The 16,076-nt window shown below is 45.8% G+C and overlaps 1 protein-coding gene across 1 annotated transcript; it reads left to right on the top strand.

Moving 5' to 3' along the window:
- Nucleotides 1-504: 504 nt before the first annotated feature.
- On the top strand, nt 505-15,570 carry CCSAP (centriole, cilia and spindle associated protein). The gene is made up of 3 exons (XM_055810302.1): nt 505-923; nt 9,396-9,679; nt 11,540-15,570. The coding sequence occupies exons 1-3, from the start codon at nt 623-625 to the stop codon at nt 11,711-11,713; spliced, it is 759 nt and encodes a 252-aa protein (XP_055666277.1). The 5' UTR covers nt 505-622; the 3' UTR covers nt 11,714-15,570.
- The last annotated feature ends 506 nt before the right edge of the window (nt 15,571-16,076 follow it).

Below are 16,076 nucleotides of genomic sequence, written 5' to 3'. Positions count from 1 at the left end.
GAGGCCGCTGCTTTCCGCATTTACCTCCCAAGCGCTTGATTTCCTGAGTGACCGCCTAACGCGGGGCTGGATTAGGCGAATCCTGTCCCGGCGTTCACCGGAGACGGGTTTTCAAAGCAGATTAATGCAAAACAGAGAGATGTCCTTGTTGTCGCATTGTCGCAGGCACCTTTGCCTCCCTCCCGCAGGCCCCCCGCGGCTGCCCGTCCCTTGTGCCCTGCAGAAACAGCGTTTAGCTCAGGCCTGCCCGGCGCTGCGCAGCAAGGCCACAGCCGCCGCACACGCAGCCGTTCTGACGCGCCGCGGGCGGCCGCAGCCCCCAGCACCCGCGGCCGCCCCCGGGCGGGACCCCGCCTCAGGGGTTGCCGAGGTGCCCCCGCTCCGCTGCCGTCACCCCCCGCCGCTGGGCGGCGCTGTGGCCGCTGGGGGCGGCGGACCCCCCCCCCCCCGCTCCGGCACCCGCCGTGACGCCGGCCGGGGGGTGGCGGTTGGGGAGGGGGCGGGGCCGGGCGCCGCTGTTTGGATTTAAACGTTGCAGCGGGAGGGAGCGGGCTCGGCCGGCGGCTCCCGGCTCCCGGTTCCCGGCCGCGGCTTCACCCGGCTGCCGCCTCCCGGCCCCGCCATGGTGGTGCCGGCGCGGCGGGTGAAGACGGAGTACATGAAGCGCTTCAAGGAGCCCAAGTGGGAGTCGTGCGGCGCCTGCTACCTGGAGCTGCTCCGCTACCGCCTCAGCCGCCGCCTCCTGGAGCAGGCGCACCGGCCCTGGCTGTGGGACGGCTGGGAGCAGGACAGCGGCAGCGGCGGCGGCAGCACCGCCGGGTCCCCCTCGCCGCCGGGCGCCGGCAGCCCCGCGGCCGCGCAGGAGGAAGAGGAGGAGGCGGCGGCGACGCCAGCGCCGAGCGAGGCGGGCCGGGCGAGCCCCGGTAGGGAGCGGGGGTGGCGGCGGCGGTGTGCGGGGGGTGGCGGCGGCGGTGTGGGGGTGGATGAGCTCGGGGGCGCCGCTGCGGCGGGGGCCGTGCGGGCCCTGCCCCTCCGCTGCCGGGCTGTCAAAGATGGCTCCGCCCGGGGCCTGCGGGGTGGCGGTGCGGGGGCGCCCGGCTCGCCTGCTCTCGGGGCGCGGGGGCCCGACGCGGCCCAGCCCGGGCGGTACCTCAGGGAGCGGGTGGCGCTGAGGAAAGGGCCTCACCGAGGGCAGGGTGCCGGGCTCCCCCCGTCCCGCAGCCGCCCAGGGGGGTGTGCCGGCTCGGCGGTGACACCGCTCCCCGCTCGGCCGGCGGAGCCGCAGCTGCCGCATCGGAGGCGTCTCTTGAAGAGCCAAGTGGTGGGAACTCTCATCCTGAGTCACAGCCACTTATGTAAACTGTTGCCATGGGAGCGGAGCATCTCTGCGGTTATATAAGCAGGTTCTCCCGCAAAAGCAGTGGCAAGTTGGACGCTGTGCCAGTGACTGGCGCTTGGTGCGGTGGCTTTCCTGCATCTGCGCATGTAATCTGTCTCAGCCGAACGCTTGGTTCTTAACCCAGACCTGAGGTTTGGTCTTGGGGTTGCAGCTGAGTGCAGGCAACTGTAGGCCTAAGCAGGTGCAGAGCTGATGGTATTTTGCTCTTTTCTAGCTTGTCTTGCCCTTTGATGTCTCAAAAATTGACTATGCAGAGCAAGTAGACCACTGTCCAGCTTCCCAAGTTAGTATCTTTTTATCCCATAGGATACAGTTTCTTACCTATAATGCAAGAAGACGTCATCTGGCAGCCATTGATAGGTGTTTTGCAAAGTATTTTGGATCAGCTGTAAATGTTGTACAGTAGCAGGGAAAATCCTCGGCAATTGTTCAGCTAAGCCTTGTGCTGCCTGTTGGGTTTTTTGTTGTGTGGTATTTTTTTTCAGCTAGATGTGCCTGTTTGGAGTGGGGAGACTAATATGATTCTATGTCCCTTGGGGCCTGAGCTTACCAGAATGATCTGTATTCTGATATTCAAGGCTAAACTGCATTCACTGTCCTTAAGAATACCAGTTATACAAAAGCTTTAGCTACGCTGTTATCTCAGAGCCCTGGTGTTTCAGAGCATGCTGGTGATGCAGGGCTTTGCGGTGAGCTGTAGCCCTCATGGCTGGGTGGGCCTGTGGTACCCAGCCCCCATATGGGGGGATACACAGCTGCTAGCTGCCAGGGTAATGTACTCCACTTCTCCAAAGCTGTGCAGTGATGGAAGCACTCCAGTTAGCCAGTATGTAACAAAGTATTAGTGGGTCTAATCTTGCTTTCCTCCCGCAGGCCTTGAGGAAGTTAAACTGCGGAGTATGTGTGGAAGAAGTAAGTATGTAGCATCTCAGAAGCCCTAAGGGTTTGCAAAAGAGCAGGGAATGATTGCGTGGGAAAAGGTGATTTGTTCTGATGGGCAAGTCTAAAGGCTTGGCTTCTAGTGAGGGGAGGGTGGAAGCTGTTGAAGCTGCTCTGGGGACTTTGCATTCCCACCTTTTCTGATGCAGTTTGAACACATGCCAGTCTTGGGCAGTTGCGGTAGGGACCAGAATTTCATTCTTCTGCTCATTGAGCCAGTGGATAGAGCAGGTATTCTCCTATGATCTAGATGGGACTGGCAGTTGCCAAGGCTAGAGACTGCTGGCCAGGGCACTCTGCTCGGTCCTTCACCTGCTCCCTGCTGCTCCTTCTGACTCCTTTCGGGGAAGAGATCTGGCTGGAGTTGCTTGGTAGCCTGATTCTGGTTGTGTTAGCTTTGGCAGTGGGTGAAAGCTGGATAGCTGTGGATGTGCCGCTTATGTGGGCACTCTGTGGTCAGTGATGGTGTGTGTGACTCTGCGGTGCGTGCGTAGTTGTGTCCTCATTACTCTATCAGTGGCAAAGGGACTGTGGAGCAACAGCAGCCTGCCAAGCCATAGGGTTTTGGGCAATTGTGCCCCTGTAGCTGATGCAACTTTGCCATGGCTGCTGTAAGGGAATGCCTAATGTTCTGTTGGGTCCTTGCTATTTTACACTTAGAATGGGAAAAAAATGGTACCTAACTGTTTCTTTGCCAAGTGGCTTAGGATGAATGTTTGAAGTTCTGCAAGTGTTTAAGAGCTTTGCTAAGCCCTTAGCAAAAGGACTGAGAACAATTCTGCTTAGGCAGCTGGATTTAGTGGAGAAGCGTGTTATATTAGTGTACATGCTAATACATAAGCAAGTGACTCATTCAGTACTGGACAATTTTGAAGATGTATTTTTCTTTTTTCTGGCTGATTAAAACATGTGGAGGAGATAACATAGAAACTATTGCTCTGAATCTTCCATTATTTGGCTGCTTTTTTTTCCTCTGGAAGAACTTAATTACACTGAAGCGCTCTGTGGGTAGCTGTGTGTGTTCATGTTGATGATATCTTTTGTCTTCTGAATCTTGACATCCACCCACATGCTGCAGCATCCTGGTTGTTACCTGGCTACTGCTGCTTCCCTCTGTTCTGTGGGGAGCCTGTTTTCTGGCTGAGTGGTATTGACAGTGCTTGTGGCCAAGTGTGTTTGGCCAAGCACTAGTGTTGCCTAGTATCTGAGGTAAAGACCATTTGTGACGGTGTGTGTGGCCACAGTTGCTGCTTTCCCTCAGTAAGACGAGCCTCTGTGTGTTTGTAAAGCAGTTTGTAAATGCTTCTGGTGTGTGTACAGAAAGCTGATGTATGCAGCTTGACTTTAAGGCTTAGTGGTATTGATCTAAGGCACTACCGACATGAATACCTGAGAGAGCACATAGGACAAACGTGTTTTGTCGCTGTATCTCATGCCCAGGCTATAGCTGAGTGATACCAAGGTGTGCTTGGTGCAACTTTGGGTTAATTCCTTCTGGCCCTTCACTTGCAGCAGCTGTTTGTGGGACTGTTCTGTAGACCATGCCCAGGCACAGATGTGCTTTAAGCATAATCCAACAACATCTTGACCTAAATCAACTGGTTGAGTTGACACATCCTCAAAACTGTCAACAGAACCCAGTGGGCTGGTAAGTGAAAGACAGGAGCTCTTGGCAGCAGCACTGCTGTCAGACCTGTTGCTTGTGAAATGATACTGCTGCACACACACGGGGAATAAAGCCATCTTTCAATCCTTACTGACATTTTGCCTTCAGCATTTTTGTGCAGAGGTCTTAAGTGATGGCAGTGACAAGCTTCTATCAAAGCAGTTGCCACACAGTAGTTGGAAAGTGACTGATCTGGATTAGTGCAACTCAGCAGAAGATCCAATTTCAAACTTGTTCCCTGATCTTGTCAGCCATCCTGTTGCAGGCGTATTTGCTGGGAAGGAGTAGCTTGTGGTGGGGGAAGGCAACAGTGTTGGTTTAGGGGGTGATGGTACTGTGATTCAAAGATAGGTCAATTACTTTTTTTTGGTTGGAAATGAGCTTTGCTATTAAGCCTGAATTTCTTTCATTCTTTCTGAACTCTGCTGCAGATGAAGCTTCTGTGAATCTAATCAACTGAGCTGCTGTGTTGCTGGTAGCTCTGATACTGCCTCATACAAGATCTGTCTCAAAGCAATGACGTTGCAGTCTATTGCAGCTATAGTAACTATTTTCTACCCAGCCGTAGCCTGTTCATACCCACAAGTGAGCATATGCTGCCTTCAAGAGCCCTTGGAGACCTGCCCTGTTTGCAGAGGTGTTTGTACTAAAGCAGGAAACTGAGTTCTGCCCGTGGCAGTTCAAGCACGAAGTGCTTCTCCTGACCCTGAGGCGATGCTGTAAGAAGCAAACATCTCTATAGAGAGAGAGAATGCTCGACCCCTGGTACCTGTGGGGCCTAATCAGAAGGTTTTTGGTACCTGGAGTAAGTCTTTGAAATGGGAGTCCTAGCTGCCCCATCGAGCATGAAGTCCCGTGGGAGGGTGAGAAGCTCCACTTGAGCTTTTCCTGCTTGAGCCCAGGAGGGGAGGTGTTACGCAAGCTGGGCAATGCAGCAGGGTTTAAGTGACTTGCTTCTGGGCAGGAGCTTTCAACAGCCATACTGGGTGGGCCTGGCAGCCTTGTTCTGCCTGCTAAGCACTTAATCCCCTCCTGTCCAGTGTGCTCTGCTTAGCATCCATGATGCAGTTTTAAATATTCCTAGCTTTTCCCCTCTCCTGTCTAATCCCTGTAATGCTGCGGCCAGTCAGTTCTGAGTTTCCTGTGTCAGCTGGAGCTGGAAGGTGTTGCGGGTGGTTGGGCTCCCTGAGCCCTTGGGTCTACCTCCTTCCCTGCTATCAACTGCTGCTTTTCTACCTTCCTGTGGAAAGGGATGCTTAACAAAAAGGCTTGGATATAAACTCTAGTTTTAAACAAAAGTCTTAAATAACTGCTAAAGATACCTGCTTTGTGCTTTCACCAACCGAGTTCTGTATAAATGCCTTGTAGGAGTGAATTCACTGAAATACCTGCTCTAATAGTAGGTGCTATAGTATGCTCTGGCATACAGCATTCACCGCAAGACTGTGCGCAGGACTCTGTGTGCCATTTACCCATATGCTTTTATTGCTATTTTGGGACAAGCTGGCTCAATCATTTCTACACCAGCTGGAACTAATCCTAGTGAACAGCATCCCCAGGCACGGCTGTTGCCTTGAAGTAGTATTATCTTGAAGCTAGAGTATCCATGCAATTGCAGAGTCCCTACTTTACTGTATTTTTAAGTCTCTAAATGTCTCCTCTGCTGCTCATGAACTCTGTGGTGCTCCGTTCCGTTGTAGAGAAGGAAGAGGACATTTTCCCTTGAATGGAGGATGGAACAGCTTCCTAAAATAAAAGCACTCCTGTTTCAGAACTGACAGCAGTATGTCCTACTTCAGTGTTTTATTTTCTCAAAACAGTGCATCCTTCTGATAACGGACCTAGCCCTGTCCCTTTTTAGGAGTGGGCTGTGTAGAGAGATGTGTGGATAATATTTCGTAAGAGAATAGCTCTGTGCTGCCTGTTGCAACTGTGATGAATGAGCTGCTTTGTTAGAGGTGAAGCTGTGTGTCCCAGAGCCCAGGACGCTATGCAAAGCAGGTCTTTTACCATGTTGACATCACTGCTGCTTGCTTTTTATCCAGCCTTGGCTGTAATGACTGAAACTATGTGCACCCAATATTTAGATATGTGAAATTCTTCGGGCCATTTTTTGTTCTCACTCTGTCACTCCTTTGGCCTTGACTGCTTTTCTTGGTTGCTTTGTGGGGGCAGACACTCAGCTGAATTCTTAACAAATACAGCTTCAAATCCTTTTAACACTGCTGGCTAGTCTTAACCAAATACTCAGCTGTACTGCGTTTTCATCCGTAGATGAATGCTGCACCTGCACAGCTTGGAAGTGTGTATAGGTTGGCTTGAACCAGGGCCACTGTGCTGGTTGGCAGCAAGCAGAAGACGTGCTGGCAAGACTAATGGCTAGCAGGAGAGCGCATGAGGCTCGCCTTATGGGAATGCTGGGGCATGTGGCAAGCCTTCGTGTCTTTACAAGCACAAAGTGAGTGTAAGAGTAAATGGGTCCTTAACCAGTGTGCCAGGCAGGTAACTTCCATTTCATCAGAGCTGGATGGATGCAGAAGCGAAATTAAAGCAGTGTCAGATTGGGCATGTACTTGCTTGACTAGTTAAATCATAGCAATTAGCGAGAATGATTGCTATTTTGTCACAGGGTTTGCAAGCCCTTCTGCTTTTAATGAAGCCACTTAGGCAAAATTTGTGCTAGTTGTCTGTGGTCAACCTCTCAATATGTAAGCAAGCCTTAAACTAGGTGAACTGCACCGGCGGAGGAATTCCCTCTGTATGTGCCAGGTATGCTAGTGGTGGCTGGAAGTGCTGAGACTCGGAACAGAGGTAGCTTGCAGGTGGTCCCTACCACAATCAGAAATAGATGGTGTGGCAGAAAACTTGCAAGTTCAGTGTGTTTGTCGCAGAGTTTGAACTGTATCACTATTTGTCTAGCAGAAAGCAGCACCTAATGTTCAAAGGTGGACACTTGAAGGGAATCGCTTATTAGTGGACTGTTACGCTGTTAGCTTAATGAAAGGCTTTAGTTGCCTTTACCTAAAAGGCACGGCTGGCCTTAAAGAGGATTTGGATCACGATGTCTGCTTGTGCCCACAATGCTTGGGGGCCATGTTCAATGTCTAACCTCAACTTGTGCAGACTACTGTAGAAGATTTGCAGGATGGAGAACTAAACCAGGGTTCTGAGTATTTACTTTTTCCCAAAGTAATATTTCACTAATGTACTGAAAGCAATGTATTTGATTACTGTCATAGAATCATTTAGGTTAGAAAGGACCTTTAAGATCATGAAGTCCAATCGTTAACCTAGCACTGCCAAGTCCACCACGAAACCATGACTGTAAGTACCATGTCTGTTTTTCAAATACTTTCAGGGCTGGGGACTCGACCACTTCCCTGTGCAGCCTGTTCCAATGCTTGATAACCTTCTTGGTGAAGAAATTTTTTCCAATATCCAATCTAAACCTCCCCTGGTGCAACTTGAGGCCATTTTCTCTTGTTCTATCACTTCTTGGGAGAAGAGACTGACTCCCACCTGCCTACAACCTCCTTTCACATAGTTGTAGAGAACCATAAGGTTCCCCCTGAGTCTTTTTCCTCTCCAGACTAAACACCTCCGGTTCCCTCAGTTGCTCCTCCTAGGACTTGTTCTCTAGACCCTTCCCCAGCTCTGTTGCCTGTCTCTGGACACACTCCAGTATCTCTATCCTCTTGTGGTGAGGGGTTCAAATCTGAACATGGGATTTGAGGTGCAGCCTCACCAGTGCCCAGCACAGGGGGACAATCACTGCCCTGGTCCTGCTGGCCACACTGTTTCTGATACAAGCCAGGATGCTGTTGGCCTTCTTGGCTAGCACGCTGGCTCATATTCATCTGGCTGTTGACAAACACCCCCAGGTCCTTTCCCACCAGGCAGCTTTCCAGCCACTCTTCCCCAAGCCTGTAGGGTTGCATGGGGCTGTTGTGACCCAAGTGCAGGACCTGGCACTTCTTGTTGAACCTCATACAGTTGGCCTTGGCCCACTGCTCCAGCCTGCCCAGATCCCTCTGCAGAGCTTTCCTGCCTTCAAGCAGACCAGCTCTGCCCCCGCCCAACTTGGTGTTGTCTGCAAACTTACTGAGGGTGCACTTGATCTCCCTGTCCAGATCATTGATAAATATATTAGTTTAGTATTAACAGTTCAAGACCTCTTGTTACCAGTTAGTAATACTTTACAGGTCAAGGGTGGAAAAAAAAAAATCTTTGGCTGTTCTTTTCCAGTCAGTAATTGTTATCCATGGGCATTTACTTGACTATATTTAATCACAGAATCATATTTAATGATGTTATAAAACAGACTTGTTCAAAACCACTTATATCCTTATGGTAAGGCATGACTTTCTTACCAGCCTTTTAGATTAATGAAGTATTGCAGTGCTATACCAGATACTGGCTTTCCTCATCTCAAGTCTAACACCCAAATTTTTGTGTATAAGTAGCAGTATATGCTTCAGGGAACCTCAAGAACTGCTGACTGTGAGGCACCACAGAGGAAAACTAGTTTCTCCATACCTCTGTAATGCAAGAAGATTAGATCTAAAGAAACAGTTGTTTGTGTTTTTATTACTTAATGTCTCATACTGCTGATTCAGCCATCAGTGTTGATCTACATCTGCAAATTAACAATGATACAGGCTTTAAATTCTTCCTCCCAAACCTTATTTTACAAACCCAATGCCTAGGGGACAAATGCTGGACCCTTGTTATGGAAGGTTTAAAAAGCGCGTGTGGAGGAAATAAGGCTCAGAGAGCACTGCCTGTAGAGTGTGGTACTTTACAGAACAGACAGCAAGGGCGATGTCTGTCGCTTTGTATGTCTTTGCTTCATGCTCCCCGCTCCTCCATAAACAGAAAACCATAGTCGAGATGTATGTGTAATCAGGGAGCTTGAAAATGAATCACCTTTTTTTTTTTTTCAGTGGAAGCTTATAACATGAGTGATTTAATATTGCACATAGTCTTATCAGGCTTCATCTCTGACTGGCTGGCAGCATTTCCAAGGCATTCGGCAGTCCATCTGTTTGCTGTCTGAAAGATGGAAGGATGAAATAGTGAAGATGGAAGATCGCTGGGAACAGTCTTTAAAATGCTGCCTGAAGCCATTTGTTTTCTGTAGCCTCACTAGCAAAAGGCATGTTTAAGTATGTGAAAGCTGATGTACAGAGGGATGGGCTTGAAATATTGTAGTCACTAGAGAAAGAATGAAGGCATTTAAGCAGGGTATATATCTGTTGCTAAGGAATAATGACTTCTTCCATTTCTAAAAAAGGCACAGCTTCAGTGATGTATTAAGAGAAGCCGTGCAAATCAGATGTTAATGTTATCATTGGGAGCTTAAAGCATAACTTGATTATTTCCTTTCTTTAGAGAAAGGAAGAGAAGATCAAGAAAAGCAGCAGAAGGAAGAGCAAGAAAAAACTGTAGAACACACTTCTGTAAAGGAAGCAGACAAAACCAGCCGTACAGGACGCCGTCCAAGCCAAAGTGCCTTGTCCAGTCGTAATGATCGAAGATCAGCCAAAAGTCCTCAAAAGACAGATGCACCAAAGCAGAATAAACATCCATTTGCCCTGTATGGGTGGGGTGAAAGACAGACAGATACTGGTAGCCAGAAAACTCACAATGTCTGTGCTTCTGCTTCAGCAAATGATGTAAGTAAAAGTTTCTGTTTTGTTAAAGGGTGGCGACTACTTAGTGCTTGGGTAAGACATATATCTAATACCTAGGTAAAACTTCTCAGGGATGCTTTTGAGTGCATGAAGATTCCAGCAATAAATTTTTTTAAAAAATAAAATGTAGTAATAAACCTGAAGAGGTTTGATATGTCCAAATCAAATAGCTCTTAACTGTTAATTGGTTTTGAAACGTCCCATGTTTGACTAATCCTTGCAAGTTCTGATTAAAACTTGGCTATCTTGTTTCTGGCTGTTATAAATGTATTTTTGCATTCTGAACCTCACGAAAACAAGAGAAAAGCAGCAGGCAGTTAGCACCAGGCACCCCACAGCAGACATGTATATAAACACTGGGGTAGCACTTGTGCTGTGGAAGAGTGACTTTTGCTGGGGTGCTTCTGAGGAATAGGAGCCTTACTGAGAAGGTACAAATGCTCTACTGCTAGAATGTCTGTCGGGCAGCCTGTTCCCGTGGGCTGCCAGCAGGGAACTTTTTGCTGAGAGTGGAATGGGCTGTCAGATAGCTGATTGATTGCAGGGTTGATGTAAATACTAGCAAAATAGCACAAATAAAATTTATACGGTCATGGACAGCACTAGGATTCTGCTGTAGCGGGGTCTGTTTTCTGGCTTGGCAAGAAACACTAAGGTTGGAGTCTTATAGTAGATCAGTTTCTTTTTCTGTAATGCTCATGGCCTGGTAAAATGTAATCATTAATTCTATCCCTGCTAGTGTCTTGTCTTTATCTTGCTACGAATTTAGAGTCTGAATTTATGACCCAAGATACCGGAGGACTAAGGTGGGTGGTGGTCTTGATGTATAAGGTAGAGCTGACTTCCAGTGGGCTGCTTTGGAAGGAGTTTGAAGCACAGTCTTTTCCTTCCTGACAGGTCAACCTTTGAGGGAAACGTGGAACTTGGGCCTTGCAGCTCTTGAAAGAAGCTGCCCTTCCTGATAGTGGACGCTGTTAATGGGTTGATAAGCTTTGGTCAGCGGAGGAAATAGTTGACTGGTGCCTTATGTTGAAGCTTAACAGAGGCTGATGCCTGTCTTGAGCAGAGATATTTATGCTTTCTAAGACTTCTACGTTTCTTATTCTAGAAACAGTTACAGAACCCCTAAGATCAGGTCTTGAGCTGGAGTGAATGGCCAGGATGCTTCTGAAACCCTTCCAATTACGTGGTGGTTTGTCACCAAGGATGTCTCTTTAATTGGGAACTGACTACTTAATGCCCGGCTAGGTCACTTTTCTTAAATGTTTGAAAAGTGTTACTTTCCCCTAATTGAGATGGGAGACAGTTTTAAATCTGGAGACAGAAGCAAGCAAACATAGAAGCTGGCTCTTAAGACTAAATTTGGGGAAAATATGATAATTTATTAACATAAAAATGCGGGTGTGCCTGCAGCATATTGTCAAGATGAAGTTCTTCAGTCTCTAGGGATTTGCCTTACTATTATGGCGCTGCTTTTTAAGGTATGCTTGGGCATACTGAGGATGTTTAAGAATTTAAAAATGGTAGAAATAAGAGAATTGAGACTTTTAGAATATGTCACAGTAGGACTGAGAAACATTCCAGATTTTTGCAGTTGTTTAATAGTGTGAAGTGGGAATGATAATGCAGAATAGAAATTGAGGCATTTTTATATATAAAAAAACCCCTGTGCTTTTCTTGTTAGTGGTACAAGTTAAAGAAGAAAATATAATCTTGCCAGCAAACCCCACTTCTTCAGGATGGGGACTGGGACAAATACAAAGTGATCCTTAGTTTTCCTGAAGGGGGGTGTGTGTGTCCCTAGGCTGTTTTGCTGCTGTAATACTAACTCTGGTCTTTTAGATTCATGAATCTGCTCTACGAGCAAAGAACAGGAGACAAGTGGAGAAAAGGAAGCTTTCTCAGAGGCGAGTACGATCAGCAGAAGCAGAGACAGCCTGGCGAATAAAGCCCTCCCCACCAGATAACCCGTGGATGACAGAATATATGAGATGCTACTCAGCGAGAGCTCTGTGAATTTGCATTCCCTTAGGCATCTTCAAAAGAAGTTACGCATATCAGGACACTGGTGCAAGGAACCAAACTACTTATGCAAGGTTTTTATAGGGAGTTTCCAGCTGTTAAAATATTTGTTACAATGTTTTTATCTTGGCTACCTACCTCACAGTGGGGTGTATCGTTGGAGCCATAACATTTGAAGAGGCTTTCAGATATAGCTACCCAAACTTTTAAAACAATTCCCCTTTTGGGAATTTTTCTAATACTTCAGTTGACTTGTTGTGGGGGTGGGAGGGGGGAGACCTTAGCATACAGGGAGTCAAAGCAAACACCTTTTAAAATCTTGGTTACAACTAATCTGTTGTCCCTTATTTTAAAAGTCCAAGTCACAGGGAGGTGGTCTTGGGGAAAGACTTTAAAGGTGTGATGGAGGTGCCTTTGCATTTATAGTACTATCTGACTTAATATACTTTTTTGGTAGAAGTATTAAGTCAGGCAGCAGGAAAGCCAGTGGCTCTGGTAAGCAGCACTAATAAATGTAGATGCTTTAGGCAGGCAAATACCAAGTATTGTCTGTATATAGAAATTTTAAAAAAAACCCCTTTGTTCAATTAGTGAATCTGCCAATGCTAACTTTTATTGTTATTTCTAAGGTCGTTAGAGTAAACTACTAATTTTCAGGGCAAGGAGCAGCTACAGGATTGTTTTGTTGTTGCTGTGCCTGTTGTACCAAATAACTGATGCAGACAATCATTAGCTGATAGCTGCTGCTCAATAAGCAGTTGCTTGTTCTACCAGTATCAAGTTGTACCACTGTATTAAGCTTGTGGTCACACTTACTCCACACTTAATCATGTAGACGCATTTATTGAAGGAGAGGGCTGGCTCCTATCTAGTGAAGTCTATTTTTAACACAAGAATTATCTGCTCTGCTCAGTGGGGGTCAGAGTGCAATAAGCATTCCATTTGGTGGTACTGTACAAGTATACTGTTAAAAGGTTTTAAACTTAAATCACGTTGATGAAACTTGTAGAGAAGTTCTGAGAAGCTTTCTGCCTCTCAAAATTCATGCAGAACTCCTCACTATAGAGGGGTGAGGGCTAGGGGAAGGAGAGTTGTACCTTTTAGTAAATAAGAACATATAATGGAGTTTGAGCACTCTTGCTTTGTAGGTCCTACTTCTATATAGTAAGGCATTGTGATACCCTCAGTGTTTGGTTGTCTTTTTCCCTTAAGCTGCTGTAAATTTTTGTTTTTCAGTTTGATAACTAAGCTTTAGGCAGACTATTGCTGTAGTTGTGAGCTTCAAAGTTTTGTTCAGATGTTGTGTGTTAGTGACATATGTTGGTTATCTCATTTTAATTGTTTTGAAGCTTGTGTTTTACAGACTGGACACCTTCTCACAGGAAGCACACTTGCACTTCTGCAGCAGAAACCTGCACCAGTCTTAGCTTCATTCCACAATTCCAGTGTGTTAGCAGGACTCTAGAATTACTACAGCAACACAGCTATGTGCTTAGTGGAAAGTTTGGTTTGTGTTATTGAAGGAAAGTAATTGTGCATAGGGACCAAGCCCTGCTGCCTCCTAGTGTTCATTACAACGGTAAAGGTTTCATTACTCTCAGTTCTAGTCTTGCTAAGATCTCCTGGAATCTGTGAAATTATAATGTTTTTTACCTGTTGTCTTAAGCATAAGGCTATAAAAATACAGGCAACTCCTGCTGAGGCTACCTACTAGGGATCTTAGAGCTTTTAAGTCTGGGAATGCAAAATATCATTTGTTTTATGCACAGCAAAATTAATGTAGTCCAACTTAAGACAACCCACAGGCTAGAACTTCCTAAAACTTCAGAACAGTGCCCAAAACTGAGGCAAACTATTCCAAAGGATGCCTTTAATTCCGTATGAGATTCTCTTAATTTCCTTTTGTGTTTTCCTCTTTAAATAGCTGCTGTAAATATGCTTAAGTTGCATCTGATGCTGTCTCGATTCAGAAATCTAAACTAGCTTTGAGCAACACTATCAAAGCACTAATTCAGTAGCGTTTAACAGCCTTATCCACCAAGAATTCTGCCTGTCCCTGTTGCCCACAAGCTTCGTAGGCTTCATGTAAATACAGCAGATGGACGGTGCTCTCAGTACATTTTTGTCAGTTTCCTTGATTGTATAGGGCAGGGCTCATCTTGCCATGCTTTCAAAGACAGCTCCTACAGTTCTCTTCCCACTGAGAAGGGAAAAGCCAAGATGACTATATGCCTGCCTTAAGCACCCATTTTTGGGTAAGATGGATCTCCTGTTAGATGTTGGACTTTCCAATAATTATAGAAGGCTTAAATGTCTCCTGCCTTGGATACAGGGTACCAAACTTAAAATGTCTCAAACAGGCTTGTTCAGGTGTTCTGCTGAGCAGGAGAATCTTTGACAGCATCAGGGCTGCTGTGTACTGAGGAAACGATCCAGTTCTTATCCGTGTCTGGTCAAGAGCTGTTCCCCACCAAGACAGCAGTGACACCAATCGGGTCATGTGAGTCACTGTCATGCTTTTTCAAAGAGTCTGTAGCTAAAAATAATGCTGGGTGCTATGTTGGTACCATCTTGCTTTAAGTAATATAATGCCTGAAGTGAGGGGTAAATTATTCTGTGAATCAGGTAGCCTTCCTGCATTTGGGCAATGACAAAAAAATAAAAGGCTAGTAGGTTTGCTTAGACTGTGAAACAGTATAGTTCTGGTCACTGCAAGTTGTATATGCAAAATATTTGGCATCTGCAGGCTGAAGTCTGGAAAAATGTTATTTTAGTGTTTTGATGTTAACAAACAAAAAGCCAAATTACTTGGAAAGCAGAACTTTTCAAGTGTAAAAGCTTTAACTATATTTCATAGATTCTTACAGGAGGTGGCTGTTTTGCATCAAACTGGACTCACTAAAAACCAGAAAATGTAGTGAATGTCACCCTATCAATTAAGGAAGTTCTGAAATTTGTCTTGCATGGACTCTTGAATTCAGCTAAGTGATGAACACTTCTCACTCCTGTTTTAGAAGTAACACTTTGTAAGAACACAGTAAATACTCAGTTGTCCAAAGTCTTCATTAAAATAGTTGTTTATTCCTTTTTGTTTCTCAAAGTACTTAGGTAAGTGAAACAAGACTTCTACAATGTGTAATGCTGCAATTTATAGTGTTGTGAAGACTAGTGTTTACAATGTAGAAATGCATAAGAATGTTTCTGTAAAATACAGTAGCATGCCTGTTCAGTCACTGCTGTCAAATCTCTGCAACTATAAATTACAGAATTTTCCACTGGAAGCTGAGATAGTCAAAGCGATAGCTAAACTTAAAAGCCAAACTTAACAAAACTGAGGGGCAGACCTGAATTTTTGGTAAGAATTTTATCCAGGTAGCAAATGCACGTTTTAATAAATTTTTTTTAACTTCTAGGGAAGTATATCTGATCTTTTTTTTTTTAATGGCTTAATGCAGTGCCACTGAACTATAAAGGCCTCTCTTATTATTGTGTTTTTTTTTACTGTGATAGGGACCAAAAGCTAGCAACAAGGGCCTTGTGTGTGGTAACCTGGATGTTCCAGTTTCCAGCTCACTTAGTGCACTCCGCAGCAAAGCCATATGTGGAACCTGACTCAACACCTTGGCAGTAGCCCCTGTAAAATCAGGGGTACAGGTGAATGGAAAGCTGCCTCAGCTACTGTTAGCACTGAATTCACTTTAAAAACAATAGGGAAATATCATCTAAGCTTGAAGCAATATGTGTTTTTTAAAGTTTTTAAACAGCATTTGTTTTTAATGCTTCTATATTGTCTATATTTACTAGTGTAGTGTCAACTTGTATATGTGAATAAAATCAGTGACACAAAGTGCCTTGACTGCTTGTACTGGGTTTTTTCCATTACCAGATGCTTTAGTCTCTGCATGCCAACTGTGGCTTCTGCTTGTCCCATGTATTCTCTCCTGGAAAGTAAGTGACAGGCTTCTGTAATGATGGGTGTTGGCTAAAGGCTTAGATTACAGTTACAGGTCTATCTGAGAGCTGAGCTTGTCTCCTATGTTCCTCCTGTAACTCTGCCACAGATTCTCAATACCCTTTCCTAGTCTGACTGGCTTTTTCTGTCACTGAGGGTGGGGAAAAAAACTGAATCTAAAATAGCTGCCTGAACTGCTATGCATGCTGAAGCCTTTGGGAATCTAAATTCAGAGCTTTGGAAAAAAAAAAAAAGGTAACATGGGGAGGAGGGGAAAGGAAGCTGCATCACTTAGCAAAGGTTAAGCTATTTGTACCATTGTACTTGTTCTACTAAAGGATGGTTAAACTGAAGTGCTACAGTAAATGAGACCTGTGTTTTTACTCCTGTGGATTTACAATGTAT

The sequence above is a fragment of the Falco peregrinus genome, chromosome 7 (genome assembly GCF_023634155.1).
Source record: "Falco peregrinus isolate bFalPer1 chromosome 7, bFalPer1.pri, whole genome shotgun sequence".
In the NCBI taxonomy this organism is placed as follows: Eukaryota; Metazoa; Chordata; class Aves; order Falconiformes; family Falconidae; genus Falco; species Falco peregrinus.
The sequence above is the reverse complement of the archived record's forward strand: the minus strand, read 5'-3'. Positions and strand labels throughout refer to the sequence as shown.